The sequence below is a fragment of the Carassius auratus genome, chromosome 22 (assembly GCF_003368295.1).
Source record: "Carassius auratus strain Wakin chromosome 22, ASM336829v1, whole genome shotgun sequence".
NCBI classification, from domain to species: domain Eukaryota; kingdom Metazoa; phylum Chordata; class Actinopteri; order Cypriniformes; family Cyprinidae; genus Carassius; species Carassius auratus.
In genome coordinates this window covers 2,777,833-2,796,089 of record NC_039264.1, presented here as the reverse complement: position 1 = coordinate 2,796,089, position 18,257 = coordinate 2,777,833, and the positions used below count along the sequence as shown (strand labels likewise).

General features: G+C 37.5%; 1 protein-coding gene and 1 pseudogene across 1 annotated transcript; both read right to left on the bottom strand.

Moving 5' to 3' along the window:
- Positions 1-266: 266 nt before the first annotated feature.
- LOC113039392 (major histocompatibility complex class I-related gene protein-like) lies at positions 267-4,753 on the bottom strand (annotated as a pseudogene).
- A 7,665-nt stretch (positions 4,754-12,418) lies between these two features.
- On the bottom strand, positions 12,419-16,669 carry LOC113040746 (major histocompatibility complex class I-related gene protein-like). The gene is made up of 7 exons (XM_026199003.1): positions 16,624-16,669; positions 15,601-15,861; positions 15,235-15,513; positions 14,771-15,055; positions 13,236-13,337; positions 13,077-13,135; positions 12,419-12,691 (listed from the first exon to the last, which is right to left on the bottom strand). The coding sequence occupies exons 1-7, from the start codon at positions 16,667-16,669 to the stop codon at positions 12,641-12,643; spliced, it is 1,083 nt and encodes a 360-aa protein (XP_026054788.1). The 3' UTR covers positions 12,419-12,640.
- Between the last annotated feature and the right edge of the window lie 1,588 nt (positions 16,670-18,257).

The following is an 18,257-nucleotide window of genomic DNA, read 5'->3' as shown; positions in this document are numbered from 1 at the left end:
GCCTTTGATTGACTTTGTTATTCTGGTGAATCTGAGCAAAATAGCTCTTTACTCTAGTTTAAAAACATCACTATGGTCTCTCAATTCTGGACAGTTTATTATTTCTAGACACACTCTGTCAGTTTAAATTGAGATTAAAAACCCATCTCTAACCTAGCATCTATTTAACACACTATCACATCTCTATAATTCACCCCAAAATTAAAATGTGCTGTTATTGTCCTCAACATAACAACTGTTATAAAACATGCAGAGACTCTTGAAGCTCAGAGTGAGAAAACTTTATTTATAAAGGCAAGCAATTACAGATGACAAATGGACAGCAGTAGTAAAGTGAGATCTGTGTCTCTTTATTAATCTGTTTATGAATCTGAGGGAAATAAACAATGTAGCCTTTCAAACTGGATTTTTATATTGAAAGAGAGAGTGCTAAATCAAGAAGTCATTATGACACACACACACACACACATAAAAAACACCACAAGACACACACACAAACACACACACATGAAGAACCTGTGAATAACAGTGTTCCACTTCAAATTTCAATAATTTCTGAAAAAGACAAACATATAAAAGCAGTAAATTAAAGGGATAGTTCGTCCAAAAAGTACTCACACTCAAGGCATCCTACTGTAGGTGTATATGACTTTCTTCTTTCAGATAAATCCATTCAGTTATGTTAAACTTTTTCTTGCTCTTCCAAGCTTTATAATAACATGGGCAGATGTTTTTTTTTTTTTCAACAGTCCAAAATAAATCAAATAAAGCACATTCATCAATATTAAAATATGGCTCACATGGCTCCGGGGGGTGAATAAAGAAAATATCCATATGCAAAACATCTTTCTCTCCCTTCTGCTAAGTGTCATAGATGGAAACTGTTCTGAGGACATATGCGTAATGTAAGCACCGGTGATTAGTAACAAATACAGAAGCGCAATGTAGAGAAATCAAAACAAAATGACAATCACAAATTAGAAGCATTAAACGAGGATTTGTAAGGAAAAAATGTCAGAGGATTTAGATATAAGCCAAGAGGTTTTTGTTTTTTTTTCCTTTGATAAAGTAAGGAAATGTAGCTTTTTTTAAATTTATTTTTGCAAGACTCACATGCACTATTTTTTTTCTTCTTCAGAGACGCATCAATTCACTACACAAGGCCTTTATTCACACCCTGGAGCCATGTGAGGCACTTTTTAATATGGATGGATTTATGGCTTTATTTGAATACTTTTTGGAAAGTTTAAGAAAAAAAAAATATCTGCCCATGACATTATAAAGCTTGGAAGTGCATGGATCAATTTTTAATATAACACTGATCGGATCGGAAGAAAGTCATATGCACCTAGAAAACTTTGACGGTGAGTATAACATGTTTTTTTTTTTTCATTTTTGTGTGAACTAGCCCTTTTAAATGACATGCATGTATACAAAAACTGTTAATAAATGACATCAGGCATGTACCTAATTTGGAAATATGTGTTTGATCTTGTTTAGCTGGATCTGATGCCATAAACCAGAAGAATGACAGTGGCCACGCCCACCAGAGCAGAGAGGACCAATCGGATCACAGCTTCAGTAAAACCGCAACAGTGGACAGCTTCTGAAGAATAAAATCATCAAACTGAGATCAGCTCAGTCAATAAACACTATTATCAAGAATAGTTTAATTCGGAGCCTGTATGAAAACTAATAGCAGAAGATTGGCTGAATTGCCTAAGGACACTGGATTTCTGTCAAAAAGAAAACTAACAACTTTTTTCAACAATCCTTCTCGTCCACGTAACCCTGTGGCACCATTTTGGAGATTATCAAGATGTGTGCATGACTTTCCTGCAGGTAAACAATGCTCATGCTGCAGCTGACATTAAATGCCTTATTTACACTCTCCAAAATGACACCATGTGGTGATGCGGAGTAGAAGAATTGTTTAATAAAGTTATTTTTTTTTTGCACAAAAAATATTCTCTTAGCTTCATAATGTTACAGTTGAACCACTGATGCCACATGGACTATTTTAACGATGCCCTTACTACATTTCTGTGTGTTGATCTTATTGCTGTCTTGCTCATGTGATACTTATTAACTACATCATATCCACAGATCAAACCACATTTCTGTACAGATAAGACAATGATGAAAACCGTTGCAGGGTCCATTTGACTCAAAAACGAGTGAATCACATTTGTGATGTTTGCCTTTGTTATAACAAAATTGTGAAAGAAACAAAGAAATCGTTTTGCCATAAGATATACTCCATTAATTGATACTATAAATATATTTTCAAGATTATTAAATCTGTATGCACAGCCTCAAAGTTTTCATTGCTTGTTTGATCAGTCACTTGATAAACGGTCTCACTAACAGTTTAAAGACAGCTGACATTTAACAAGTTTATTTCCTTTATCAAAAAAAAAAAAAAAAAAAATATATATATATATATATATATATATATATATATATATATATATATATATATATATATATATATATATATATGTATGTGTGTGTGGTTCACATGGCTTTTGGTATCTTGGTGAACACATGGGTGTTCCCTTTTGAAACGGTCTGTTGCATGAATTCATGTATTGGGACAGCACTACGAATGGTTGTGCCCTATAGATAATATGGGGCAAATACTGTCACAGTCTTGACATAGCGGCTTTGTGTATAACTGGTTAATTCTTAACACTTATTCCCATCTTATTGACTTTTTTGTTCATCTTCCTTAAATCTTACAAAATCATCTATATCATTAAGCATTTTTATTCAGTTCAGTTTTAGCTGTAATAATTGACCTCTAACATCTTATCAGCTATTTGGATTTAATATAAATAAACAAGCTTTCAAAAAAAGGTGCGAAAACACCTAGGCTATTAAAACTTACTGGTGTTACTCTTGATCTCATCCTCAGTCAGAATCCTCCGGTAGGTCGTCCCCATGTGCTCTACCACACAATCAAACTGGTTCTTCTCCCACTCTTCTGGTTGAATATAGAGGGTAGAAGTCTTCAGGAAGGTCCCATCTTCATTTGGTAGTAGCTGTCCAAGCTCCACATCCTCATCATGATCCTGTCCATTTTTTAACCAGTTGATAGTTAGTCCTGATGGGTAAAAACCTGTGACATGACACAGAACCACTGGAGAAGAGGGTTCCATCTGTAACAGAGACACTACAGGAGCTAAAACAGATTGAAATAAATGTGAATAAAATATTACTTCTTCAGATCAGTTAAATAAATGCATTTTTAAATTGTGTTTAAATGAAGCAATTCATGACAAAAAAGAGAAGCACAAATGACTCAACTACCTCTTCTCTCTAAATCCACTTTTCTTAACATCAAGAAATGTTTTAACCAGTAAACACACTCATGTTGGTAGTATTGTTTCATTGATTCAAGCTGTGCTCTGTCATTATGCCACTTGATCGTTGTTATTACTCCCTGCTGTACAGCTGTGATGTATCTGAGCGCCTTCACATCTAGTGTGACGTAATCCTCTCCATCATAACCGTTGATCAAACCCACGTGAGTCTTCAGTCTGATCATCCCATTCACATCCATACATCCTCTGATACATGTGAACACCTGAAGAGAAAAGCCATAAGAACTGCTCCTTTTTAATGTATATCTTTGACATTTGAAACTGTAGTATAACATATTTTAACTCACCATGTGACTGATTGAATCGCTCCATTAGACGATGAATATTGTTTTTGTAAATCTGCTGTACTCTTTCTCTGATCTCAGTGTCTTCATTCCACATGTCTGTAGATGCCAACTCCTTTATCCAGTCCTGTCTGGGAATCAGCTTCTTTATCTCACTGTCATAATAATCAATCTGTCGTCCATCCAGAGTAGTTACTGCAAAAAACTCTGGGATTCCTGCATTAGTCTGTCCATTTATTCCAGTGTATGTAGTTATGAAATCGTGTGATACTGAACAAACAAAAAATAAAGCTCTCAAACACAGTTCAACATGACATTAAAATTGAGACTAGATTTAAAATAACAATAATAATAATTGATTTCTTGTATCAGGGATTTCTGGCCAGCGTTCTGTTTTATGCCGTGCTGTGCTGGGGAGACAGTATCACTGATGATAACAATAATATTAATGAGTGATCAGAAAGGCAGGTTCAATTATTGGTTTTATTTCTCTTAATTATCATGAAAACAATCTAGAATATGTTTTTTTTTTTTTTTTACTATGAAGGACATCCATTAAGTGGTATTTTTATCAGATAAGAGTTCATATAGTGGGAGATTAGTAATGCTTCACTGTTCTACAGAATAATTTAGTAGGTCTTTTGTTCTTACTGCTGCAATGTATAATGATGGCAAATAAGTTGTTGATGGATTGATTGTGAAGCTTATTGTGTCGTTTTTAATGTATTATGGTGGCAAATAAGTTTCCTAACCTTAACCTTAGGAACTGGAAATAAAAATTTAAAGCAATATTTATATAAACTGTAAAACAATGTAAAAAAAAAAAAAAGACTAAATTATTAAAAATAAAAAAAAAAATCTACATGAAAATTAAACATATAAAAAAAAAAGCTTATTAATAAAACTGAACCAACACAGGGTTTAACACGCAAAATTAGCTAAAGACTTTGCTGACAAAGAAATCTTTCGTTTCTTGTTAATGCCACGTAGATAACAGAAAATTTAACCTTTAAATGACGTTATGAAATGAATCTCACCTGAGTAAACAAAAGGTACGTTGATGAAAAAAATTATGAACTTCATTTTGTATAAAAATCCATGCATTTGACTCTCAAATAAATGTAGTAATCAAAGAGCGCTGCAGACTCTAGACTTGAGCAAGATGCGAAAAAGAAAAAGTAGTTACACAAGGAAGTGTCAGAGCGTATGATGAACAATCTCAATACAGATGTTTAGGGAGGATGCTTTTATAAACTTTTTTTTATTACTAATTTAACCAGTAATGTATTACATGGTACCATAACAGAAATGACTAAAGCATTAAAAACACATTTCCAACTCACCAACCTATTTTGAAAAACATTCTCTTCATCTGTTCGCTCAAAAGTCACTGAAAACTTTCATGACTGAAAGAGGGAGGGGGGGGGGGTGTTTGTGGGCCCCACCATAACCTCCCCGTGTGATCGTTATCTGGCTGAATCCTCCCCAAACCTCAGTTTCCGTTCTCACGTCTGTCTCTTTTAACATCATGAAAATCAACAAGCTTTTACTGTTCTTACATTTTCATCTGAAGCATGATAAGCAGTAGTCAGGGGGAAGGGTGACAGAGTGCATAGGGCCTAGAGATCTGTGGGGCCCGCAAACCACTGAATGTGATTTTGATTTGGGCCCCAAAGCAGAGCACAGAGCCCAGAATTCCTACGGACGGCACTGATGATAAGAATAATGTTGGATTTCATAACTGTTAATGAAAAAAAAAGATTTGTATGGAGCAGATGTCAGAAAATGTTGTTCATACAAGTAGGAATAAACTCTCCAGCCACAAACCACTGACCTAATTTATCTTATATTAGACACGCTGATGGAGACGCTGTTTGTACACCAAAAAAAACAAACCACATTAGATGTAGAAAAATCAGACCACAGCAGGTTCAACTTTAACTCACAAACTAAGCTGCTCACACTACATTCATTTAATGATGTTTATCATTTTTAGCTAGTGTGGCTACAATACAACAAACAGTAAAAGTTAATAGGCCAAACTGGTTATAAAAACGATTACAAAATTGCCACGGGTTGTTTTTCTTATCCGTGGGTTAAAGCGGCCCCAATAATGTGATATTTAGCCCCTAAAAAGTTGATTTTACTGGGGACCCCCCACCAGTAAAAACTTGTATTTTAATCCCCAGAATGGAATTTTTATCAGTGGACCCCTCGAAACGCGATTGGGCTCATTTTGAGTAGCAAATGGGTGGGTTTTGTTGTGAAAACCTGGCAACCTTGAGTCTCAGTATGGCAGCAGCAGTGAATGGATAGACCACCAAAATGCGAACTGGCTATCTGATACTATGGACTCAGCATCCGAAGGGATAGGGATAATGTGTCCAGGAGTCCCATTTCTCCCAGAAGTCACATTTTTTTTGTCGATTAACAATGAATTGTGAAGATAGGCAGAATCACTCTGATAGAAGTGCTTTCTCTCTCGCACGCTTTTTACAGTGCGCTATCAGCTCTCAGCACTCAAATGCACACACAGCAGTCCAAATGTCTATCATGTAGTCGTTATGGATTAAGTGAACGTAAACAGGTGGCTGAGAAATGAACCTGTGTCTGTTGAATGCCTTCTGTCTTAAAGGGACAGCATTCCTAATTAAATACCTATCTGTGCCATTAAAGGTGCAATAGGTAATTGTCTTCAGAAACAGTTTTTTTTTGTTATACTGGTTGAAAGTCTCCTCACATCCCGATTTCAGTCATTAAATTAAGTGTTTTAAATTTATTTATCTGTATTTATATATTCTGTGGAAGGCCAATAAATGTACGTCCAATCAAAACACACGGTTCAAGCGTTTTAAATAGCTTTCCTTCCTGTCTGTCAACATATGTTACATCTTACTGGCAAATGGCATTTCAGGAACCACACATCAATGGTTTGAGTCTTACCTATCAGATAGGTCCTTCAAAGTATCTTGGAGAGGTAAGGTGTCCAAATCTCAACATCTAACTACTGGGGTGCCTCAGGGCTCAGTTCTTGGACCACTTCTCTTCTCTGTCTACATGGCATCATTAGGTTCTGTCATTCAGAAACATGGCTTTTCATACCACTGCTATGCTGATGACACTCAACTCTACCTCTCATTCCATCCTGATGATCCGACGGTAGCTATTTGCATCTCAGCTTGTCTAACAGACATTTCTTGCTGGATGATGGACCATCACCTTCAACTCAACCTTGCCAAGACAGAACTGCTTGTGATTCCAGCAAACCCATCGTTCCATCACAATTTCACCATCAAGTTAGGCACATCAACCATAACTCCTTCAAAAACAGCTAGAAGCCTTGGAGTTATGATTGATGATCAGCTGACTTTCTCTGACCACATTGCTAAAACTGTCCCATCCTGCAGATGTGCTTCTTTAAACATCAAAAAGATCAAGCCCTTTCTTTCGGAACATGCTGCACAACTCCTTGTTCAAGCTCTTATTCTGTCCAGGCTGGACTATTGCAATGCTCTCTGGGCAGGTCTTCCAGCCAATTCTATCAAACCTTTACAATTAATTCAGAACGGGGCAGCAAGATTATTTTTTAATGAGCCAAAAAGAATACACGTCACACCTCTGTTTATCAATTTGCACTGGCTTCCAATAGCTGCTCGCATAAAATTCAAGGCATTGATGTTTGCCTACAAAACTACCACTGGCTCTGCACCCATTTACCTAAATTTGTTACTTCAGACTTATGTGCCCTCTAGAAGCTTGCATTCTGCAAGTGAACGTCGCTTGTGTACTCGATGGCGATGGCGCCGCGCATGGCTGCTTCAGTGCTTGGCTCTCCAGTGTTTGTACTGTTTTTGTTCGTTTTTCCTGTTTTTTGTTTAACAAATACGATCAGTTTCACCAGGGATGAACTGCTGAACATTCGGCAGAACAAGCCACAAGATATTTTACCGGATTTAAATTATTCAGACTTTTACTGAACGTTGTTATCGGGGGAGCGGCGGCGCTGATCAAACGCTTCAGGACGCGCAGACGGGGGAATCGAGCGGGAGCGCTCGTCAGACTCAGGAAGCGCGGATTTCGAACGCCGTTGCCTAGCATCCATCTGGCAAATCTCCGCTCTCTACCCAACGAAACAGACAAACTCCTTCTGCTCTCTCGGACAAATAAGGATTTCTCACACTCTGCTGCTCTGTGTTTCACGGAAACCTGGCTGAATGACGCCATACCGGACAGCGCACTCCATCTGCCGGGCTTTCAGCTGTTCAGAGCGGATCGCGAATCAGAATCGACGGAGAAATCGCGCGGCGGCGGGACATGCTTTTACATCAATGAGCGGTGGTGTAGAGATGTAACTGTGTTAAAAAAGATGTGCTGTCCTGATCTAGAAATGCAGTTTGTCAACTGCAAGCCGTTCTATTCGCCGTGGGAGTTTCACTCGTTCATTCTGGTTAGTGTTTACATCCATCCTCAAGCGCATGTGAGCTCAGCTTTACAGAAACTCGCTGATCAGATCACAGAGACAGAACAACAACACCCGGACTCTGTTTTAATCATTCTTGGGGACTTTAACAAAGCCAATCTCTCCCGTGAACTGCCAAAATACAGACAGCATGTTACATGTCCCACCAGAGACAGTAATATATTGGATCACTGCTACACCACAATAAAGGATGCATATCACTCTGTTCCACGAGCAGCTTTGGGACGTTCTGATCACTGTCTGATTCATCTTATACCATCCTACAAGCAGAAACTTAAATCTGCTAAACCTGTAGTAAGAACTGTGAAGAGATGGACCAGCGAAACAGAGCAGGATTTACAATCTTGTTTTGACATCACTGATTGGAGTGTTTTTGAAGCTGCTACCACCGATCTGGACGAACTCACAGAGACCGTAACATCCTATATTAGTTTCTGTGAGGATGTATGCATTCCTACCAGGACTTATTTAACATTCAACAATGATAAGCCATGGTTTACAGTAAAACTCAGACATCTTCGTCAGGCCAAAGAGGATGCCTACAGAAATGGGGACAGGGTCTTGTACAATCAGGCCAGGAACACACTGAACAAAGAGATCAGAGCAGCTAAAAAGACCTACGCTAAAAAGTTGGAAGACCAGTTTTCTTCCAACGACTCAACTTCAGTTTGGAGAGGACTGAGGGCCATCACAAACTACAAAACACCATCCCCTTGCACTGAGGCTAATCAACGGCTTGCTAATGACCTGAATGAGTTTTATTGTAGATTTGAAACCCCCAACACCCATTCTGACCATCTCCCTACACAACCATTAACACCTCCTGCAATCCCCCATTCCACACCTCCTGCTCTTCAAATCTGTGAAGATGATGTGCGCCAGGTCTTCAAGAAGAACAAAAGAAGAAAAGCACCAGGCCCAGATGGCGTTACACCAGCCTGTCTGAAAATCTGTGCTGACCAGCTGGCCCCCATCTTTTCACAGATCTTCAACAGATCCCTGGAGTTGTGTGAAGTGCCTTCCTGCTTCAAACGCTCCACCATCATCCCCATTCCAAAGAAACCCAAGATAACAGGACTTAACGACTACAGGCCTGTGACTCTAACATCTGTCGTCATGAAGTCGTTTGAAAAACTGGTTCTGGGTTATCTGAAGGACATCACTGGACCCTTACTGGACCCCCTGCAGTTTGCTTACAGAGCAAACAGGTCCGTGGATGATGCAATCAACATAGGATTGCACTTCATCCTGCAACATCTGGACAAAACAGGGACTTATGTGAGGATCCTGTTTGTGGACTTTAGTTCGGCTTTCAACACCATCATCCCAACAACACTCCAGACCAAACTGACCCAGCTCTCTGTTCCTAGCTCTATCTGTCAGTGGATCACCAGCTTTCTGACAGATAGGCAACAGTTAGTGAGACTGGGGAAATTCATGTCAAACAGCTGCACCACCAACACTGGTGCCCCTCAGGGATGTGTTCTCTCCCCTCTGCTCTTCTCCCTGTACACCAATGACTGCACCTCTAAAGACCCCTCTGTCAAGCTCCTGAAGTTTGCAGATGACACTACAGTCATCGGCCTCATCCAGGACGGTGATGAGTCTGCTTACAGACAAGAGGTTGAGCAGCTGGCTGTCTGGTGCAGTCTTAACAACCTGGAGCTGAACAAGCTCAAAACAGTGGAGATGACCGTGGACTTTAGGAGAAACCCACCTGCACTTTCCCCACTCACCATCATGAACAGCCCTGTGACTGCAGTGGAGTCATTCAGATTCCTGGGAACCACCATCTCTCAAGACCTGAAGTGGGACAATCACATTGACTCCATTGTAAAAAAGGCCCAACAAAGGTTGTACTTCCTTCGCCAGCTGAGGAAGTTTAACTTGCCACAGGAGCTGCTGAAACAGTTCTACTCAGCCGCCATTGAGTCTGTACTGTGTACTTCTATAACTGTCTGGTTTGGTTCAGCAACAAAATCAGACATCAGAAGACTACAGAGAACTGTTCGGACTGCTGAAAGGATTATTGGTGCTCCCCTGCCCACCCTTCAAGAACTGTATACATCCAGAGTGAGGAAAAGGGCTCATAAAATCACTCTGGATCCCTCACATCCAAGTCACCCCATTTTTGAACTTTTGCCATCTGGCCGGCGCCTCAGAGCCGCAAATACCAGAACAGCAAGGCACAAGAACAGTTTCTTCCCCCAGGCAATCTACCTCATGAACAGTTAAATGTTCCCCACTTATGCTTATGCAAACAAAAGTGCAATATCCTTATATTTATTTGTTACCCCTCCATCCTAGTACATCCCTGCATCTTATTCAATCATATTCCATTATCATTTATAGCACAATTGTTTATACACTTATCTATTTGCCTTTTATTTTATTTTTTTATTTTTTTGTGTGTGTGTTGATGTCTCTGTGTACTGGAAGCTTATGTCACTAAAACAAATTCCTTGTATGCGCAAACATACTTGGCAATAAAGCTCTTTCTGATTCTGATTCTGATTCTGATTCTGATTGATTGTGCCATCCCAAAGAAGCACAAAGTCACTTTTACGGACTTTTAAATTAAATGTTCCCTTCTGGTGGAATGACCTCCCCAACTCAATCCGAGCAGCTGAGTCCTTAGCCATCTTCAAGAATCGTCTTAAAACACATCTCTTCCATCTTTATTTGACCCTCTAACTTTAACACTCACTATTCTAATTCTGTTCTTTAAAAAATCTAACTACCTTTCTAATCTTTTTGTATTCTATTTTTTTTTTCATTTATAATGCAATTGTATATGTATGTGTGTGTGTATGTGTAAAGACCTCTAACTAGCTTGCTCTATTCTTTTATTTTTAATTCTATCTGTTTTCTTTTTATTTATTATATTAGTTAAAATCCCATGCTATGTGTACTGTGTTAACCTAACTGAGACTTGTTATAGCACTTATATATGATTGCTCTTTTTATTGTTTTTGATTGCTTCCACTGTCTTCATCTGTAAGTCGCTTTGGATAAAAGCGTCTGCTAAATGAATAAATGTAAATGTAAATGTAAATATGTATCTGCATACCTCTGCACACCCTGCTCGCGCAGACAGAATACGCCATTAGCGCGTTCACGCACGCTGTGCAGACAGAGATAGAATGGCAGACAAACATCAACAACCCAGTCTCTGTTCCTGGTATTGTAGTAGTTTTAAAGATTTCTCACTGGTTTATAACACATGATGTAACACAGCGGTTCCCAATTCCAGTGCTTGCGCACATATTTTATGTCTCGCTTAGTTAACACACCAGATTCAGATGACCAACTCGAGCTACGTGAAGGAACTGTGTTCCAATCGATATGATCCCTACAAGGGGTTCATTGCTATTGTTCATAGAAGCTGTTCTTCATCTAAGGATAAATGAAAAGAAAAAAAAAATATAGGTACAGATCTATAACTACTCTATTGGCTAAGAGTGATGTCATGCCTACAAAAATCTTGAATACATGCAAAAATGAGAGAACCAACAAAATATTAGCAACTGATTATGTTGTAGTCAGTGTAGGCTATAAAGTGTCAACTATCACGTGTCTGAAAGTTGTCATTAAAAACAAACCAGACATCACATTAGTGTATAAAAAAGATGTTTTAACCTTAATGCTTTATTTCACACTGAAACTAATGTTGTTGGGTGTCTGAGCTTCATATTTATTTAATCAATCTCTAATAGACAGGCATTCTTCTTCCATTAGTTTTCAAACAAGCCCAGAATTTATTTAAATGTAATTAATTCCTTCAAAAACAAAAGTAATCCTCTCTGTTTTCAGCGGCTCAGATGTTGTGAGTAAATGATGACTGCTATGTTCATTATAACATCCAACAACGAAACACTTCAATCACTTAATATGAGACATTCTTGTTTACACCTGCTCCAGGAAAATCCCAGCAGTGTTGCCAGATTGGATGGACGATTTACAGCCTAAAAAATTCTCAAAATCACCCAAAACTTTCACTGTCAAAATAATGTGATAAAATATTGCCATGTCAATCAAGATTACTAAGGAAAATTGTTACCTCTCTAAAGCAAAATAATGATGACAAAATAATATAAATAAATAGATTCATTTTCCAGGTAAAAGGATCAAATAAGAGCAAATACATTAAAGATAATCAGACTCAAACCTGTCCAATCTGGCAACAGTGAATGCCAGTGTCAGTCACTTGTGTTTGTATTTCTCCAGGATACACTCAACATGTAAAAAATGGAGAGACTCTTGAACATCAGAGTGAGAAAACTTTATTGATAAAGGCAGACAGACAGAAACAAATATCCAGTGTAAGCAAAGCAATCTTTGTTAATCTGCAGTATCTATCATTCAGGATCACAAGCCTGTCAAACATCACCTGAAAATATTCTGACAAAACTGATATCTTCAGTTGTATTTGAAACAGTAATAGTATTTAAAGCCAGATGCAGTTATGAACAGAATCACAGAGAGTTTGATCATCGTTCTGTGTCGAAACACGTGTAAATCACTTCAGTCACTTCAGATTCCTGTAACAGTAAATATAATTAATATTTTATTAATATTACATAAATAATAAAAACGTCCTGCAGATTCATCAAGAGGATTAATAAGACATTAGACCAGAGCAGCAAATTTAGAGTATTATGGGATAGAATCAGTGAATATTATGGGATAGAATCAGTTTTTCTTCAATTGAATTATCTAATAGAGAATTTCTGTGTCTTTTATGTTTTATGACTTTTATTATTAAATTTTTGTATAAAAGATAAAAAATAAAACCAAGCAACATAATTTACTGTTGAAAGCATAAAACGTGTAAAATATAATATACGGCTCACTGCCAAATAAGAGTAATGAGTACATAATAATATATAAATGTAAATTTCACTGAAACGACACCGAGACTCTTACCTTCATCAATTCAGTGTGTTTGTAGCGTTTAACAGCAGCTTGAGTCTCGTCTTCATGAACTGTAATGACAGACATGTTCATCAAAATATGAAGAATATTGTTGATTCACAAATCAAACTCAATGTTTTTACAGATGTGTGAGCTGTAGATTCACTCGACCTGAGACTCTGTGTTTCCAGCAGGTACAAATCTTCACAATTACAGCCACAATCACCAGAGATCCAGCAACTACAGAGATCAGCACTATCAGAAATACTGAGACTGGAGGATGTGAAGGAGAACCTGAAGGAGACTGAGATAGAGGAGGTGATGGAGGAGATGAAGGAGGATGTGAAGGAGTCTGGTGTGGGTCTGGTGTTGTAGCGGCTAAATAAATCAACACATATCTCATAGTTATTTTATCTGAACATGTCTGACAGAGTTGGTGTTTAATGCTGGAACTGTTAGTCCACATCTGAATGTGTTTCTCAAGATTTAAGATTCATATTTAACATAATTATACTGTTAGAGAAGAAAAAGTCATAAAAAATGATCAAATAGAAAAAAAAAACAAGAAGGTAAAAGGTAAGTGCTTCAGTAATTGTGTGTGTGGTTTGCTTTTTTTTATAAATATTCATTAAAATAATTATTGTGTAAAAATACTTAATAAACAATAATTATTTTGAAGTAATTGTGACTCACCGTAGACAGTAACATTGAATCTGTGTGTCTCCACTGATCTGCTTCTGCTGCTGCTGATGTAAACTTGATAAAGTCCAGAGTCTGTGGTTCTGATGTTCATGATGGTCAGAGATCCAGTCTGATGATCCAGATTCAGTCTGTCTCTGAATCTCCCATCAGGACCATTAAATATCTTACTGCTCTTTCCATTAATGTTAGCTATAAGAATCTTGTTAGTTCCGAATCTCCACTCAATCTTATCATCTGTTTGTATTTCAGTGACATTAATCTGTAGAGTGACAGAATCTCCCTCCTTCACTGACTTCACTGTGTCTGTATCAGCAAACACATCTGGAAAACAAGGAACAAAGGCTAGTTTTATCAAATTTACATTTGAAATTAATAATATTCAGACCAATCACATGAATACAACAGAAACAAACTGGTGTGTGGATTATTAAATTCATTTTTTATAGTGATTTTGAACAAAACTGATTTCCCCATGCAGGAACTGTAAAAACTGCACAGAATGTAATAAATATTACATTAGTATTGTAATAAAATGTTCATAATGTAATAATGTATATATATATGTGTGTGTGTGTGTGTGTGTGTGTGTGTGTGTGTGTGTGTGTGTGTGTGTGTGTGTGTGTGGTTCACATGGCTTTTGGTATCTTGGTGAACACATGGGTGTTCCCTTTTGAAACGGTCTGTTGCATGAATTCATGTATTGGGACAGCACTACGAATGGTTGTGCCCTATAGATAATATGGGGCAAATACTGTCACAGTCTTGACATAGCGGCTTTGTGTATAACTGGTTAATTCTTAACACTTATTCCCATCTTATTGACTTTTTTGACTTATTGATCTTCCTTTAATCTTACAAAATCATCTATATCATTAAGCATTTTTATTCAGTTCAGTTTTAGCTGTAATAATTGACCTCTAACATCTTATCAGCTACTTGGATATAACATGAATAAACAAGCTTTCAAAAAAAGGTGCGAAAACACCTAGGCTATTAAAACTTACTGGTGTTACTCTTGATCTCATCCGCAGTCTTCCGGTAGGTCCTCCCCATGTGCTTTACCTCACAAACAAACTGGTTCTTCTCCCACTCTTCTGGTGTAATATAGAGGGTAGAAGTCTTCTGGAAGGTACCATCTTCATTTGGTAGTAGCTGTCCAAGCTCCACATCCTCATGGTGCTCCTCTCTATTTTTTAACCAGTTGATAGTTAGTCCTGATGGGTAAAAACCTGTGGCATGACACACTACAGGAGATGAGGGATGCCTCTGTAACAGAGACACTACAGGAGCTAAAAAAGAATGAGATAAATGTGAAGAAAATAGTACTTCTTCAGATCAGTTAAATAAATGCATTTTAAATTGTGTTTAAATGAAGCAATTCATGACAAAAAAGAGAAGCACAAATGACTCAATTATAATAAAATGTTTGTCTACTTGTTGAACAAATTAAATTGTTAAAAAGACAAGCTACCTCTTCTCTCTAAATCCACTTTTCTTAACATCAAGAAATGTTTTATCCAGTTAACACACTCATGTCGGTAGTATTCATTCAGTAATTCAAGCTGTGCTCTGTCATTATTCCACTTCTCTGTTGTTATTACTCCCTTTCGTACAGCTGTGATGTATCTGAGCTCCTTCACATCTAGTGAGATAAAATCATTTCCATCATAACCGTGCAGATCAACCCCTTCTAAAGCTCCAGAGTCACCCAAACCACATCCATAAAACCTCTGATACGTGTGAACACCTGAAGAGAAAAGGTGCCATAAGATCTGCTCCTGTTTAATGTATATCTTTGACATTTGAAACTGTAGTATAAAGTATTTTAACTCACCACGTGACTGACTGAGTTGCTGCATTAGAACAGTAATGTTGATTTTGTTGGTCTGCTGTACTCGTTCTCTAATCTCAGCGTATTCTTTAAATCTGTCTCCAGACATAAACTCCTTCATCCAGTCCTGTCTGGGAATCAGCTTCTTTATCTCACTGTCATAATAATCAATCTGTCGTCCATCCAGAGTAGTTACTGCAGAAAACTCTGGGATTCCTGCAATTCCATTTATTTCAGTGTAAAGTGTGACGAAGGTGTGCAACTCTGAACAAATAAAGACATAAAGCTCTCAATCACAATTATGTTAATTAAAAATAAAGCTAAAATAAAACAAATTTAATGATGGATAAAATATAAATTAAATTGAATCTAAACTGGAAATATTGCCTGGAAAACAAAGAAAGCTTCTGGCCAGTGTTCTGTTTTATGCAGTGCTATGCTGGGGAGAAGATGATGACAATATTATTAATAAAATTATAAGAAAGGCAGGTTCAGTTATTGGATTTATTCATAAATCTCTTGAGGTTATTGTGGAAACAAAATTTTAAAATGATTATTATTATTTATTTATTTTTTACTATGAAAGGCATCCACCCAATGTGAAACATTGTTGATGGATTTATTTCATGCTTATTGTGTCATTTTTAATGTCTTATGTTGGCAAATAAGTTTCCCATTATAGGGATTAATAAAGTTTCCTCACCTTAACATTAAGAACTGGACATAAAAACTAAAAGCAATATTTATATAAACTGTAAAACAATATAAAAAAAAAAACATAAAATAAAAACAACTAATGACCAAATCACAAAACAAAATCATTAAAAATAAACCATGATCAACATGAAAACTAAACATATAAAAATATAAATTTATCCAGCATATTAATAAAACTAAACCAACACAGGGTTTAACACGCAGAATTAGCTAAAGACTTTGCTGACAGAGAAATCTCTCTTTCCTTGTTAATGCCACGTAGCTAACAGAGAATTAAACCTTTAAATGACGTTATGAAATTAATCTCACCTGAGTAAACAAAAGTTATGTAGATGAAGAATATGATGAACGTCATTTTGGATAAAAATCCATGCATTTCACTCTCAAATAAGTGTTGTTATCAAAGAGCGCTGCAAACTCTAGACTTCAGGAAGTGTCGGAGCGTATGTCAAAACGCTCTAATGAACAATCACATGGGGGGCATGTTTTATATTTGTGGGCCCCGCGATAACCTCCCTGTGCTGGGTTGAGTTGTATAATGTGTCTATATGAATATAAATCTCACTTTAAAAAAAATTTCACTATGGACGTTAAAACGTTGACCTGCATAACTCTTGCTCAAAGTTAGCATGTTGCTTAATACCAGTCTTCATGGTTTAAAACAGAATTATTTCCAATATTGTGATGGAACAAACTGTCATACCCCATAAAGCGATTTTGCGCTATCCACTCTGTGATTGTTATCTGGCTGAATCCTCCCCAAACCTCAGTTTCCGTTCTCACGTCTGTCTCTTTTAGCAACATGAAAATCAACAAGCTTTTACGGATCTTACATTTTCATCTGAATCAAGATAAGCAGTAGTCAGGGGGGAAGGGTGGTGACAGAGTGCATAGGGCCCAGAGATCTGTTTGGCCCACATGATTTTGATTTGGGCCCCAAAGCACAGAGCCCAGAATTCATATGGACGGCCCTCATGATAAGAATAATTTCATAATTGTTGTAAAAAAAAAAAAAAAAAAAATTGTATGGAGCAGAAGTCAGAAAATGTTGTTCATACAAGTAGGAAGAAACACTCCAGCCACAAACCACTGACCTGATTTATCTTATGATAGACACGCTAATGGAGACACTTGTACACCAAAAAACCAAGCCACTTTAGATATAGAAAAAGCAGACCACAGCAGTTTTAAAGGTCCCATGACATGAAAATTTCACTTTATGGGGTTTTTTAACATAAAAGTCCAACTGAAAACAAAATTTACCATATTTACTTTGTTTGCCTAAATGGATCGTTTTGTGGTGAATAATTCATCCATGCAAGTCAATCCACACACAAAAAGAATTTTCTTTAATCAAAATCTGTCAATGCCCCTCCCCTCTGCATTGGAGGACCTTCCCTGATGACGTAGGTTTGAAGGTTTGGGTGTCTGCTTAACATCCGTAACCACGCCCCCACGCGTGTTTGCGAGCATTGACAGCATGTGAAAAGAAAGATAACGAGGAGGTGCATTTTTGGTTGTGGCACTCACAAAACACTTCCCATTCCCTAAGAATTCCCTTGTTACTGTCCAGATGTTTTGAATTTTTACATTTCAAGGAAGGAGGGGTAACAGAGAGGTCACGGATGTGCTTGAAGCACTCCACGCGCGAATGCTTCAAAAACCGATTGTCTGCATTAAGTTCTGCCTCCATTTCTGAATGAAACACCTACTTTTCTAGATCCAATCAGGTGCTAGTTAGAAAATAAAGCCACGCCCACTATTTTTCCTCATCTAGTATTCCGTTTCTCTTGGAAACGGAAGAAAACTCATTTGCAACTTCCGGTTCACGAGTTCCCCTAGCCTGTCTAGGGTCCTCCAGTAGCTAGAAATTTCGATAGGTGTAAACCAAGCCCTGGGTGTCCTGCTCTGCCTTTGTGAAAACAAGAGCTCAGATGGCCGAT

Bases quoted from the DNA above. Each gene is read 5' to 3' on its own strand.
- LOC113040746 (XM_026199003.1), bottom strand. From the start codon at position 16,669: ATGACGTTCATCATATTCTTCATCTACATAACTTTTGTTTACTCAG. The intron at 13,136-13,235 runs GTCGAGTGAATC...CTGTCATTACAG, and splicing joins CTGGAAACACAGAGTCTCAG to TTCATGAAGACGAGACTCAA. The intron at 12,692-13,076 runs GTAAGAGTCTCG...TTACTGTTACAG, and splicing joins AACACACTGAATTGATGAAG to GAATCTGAAGTGACTGAAGT.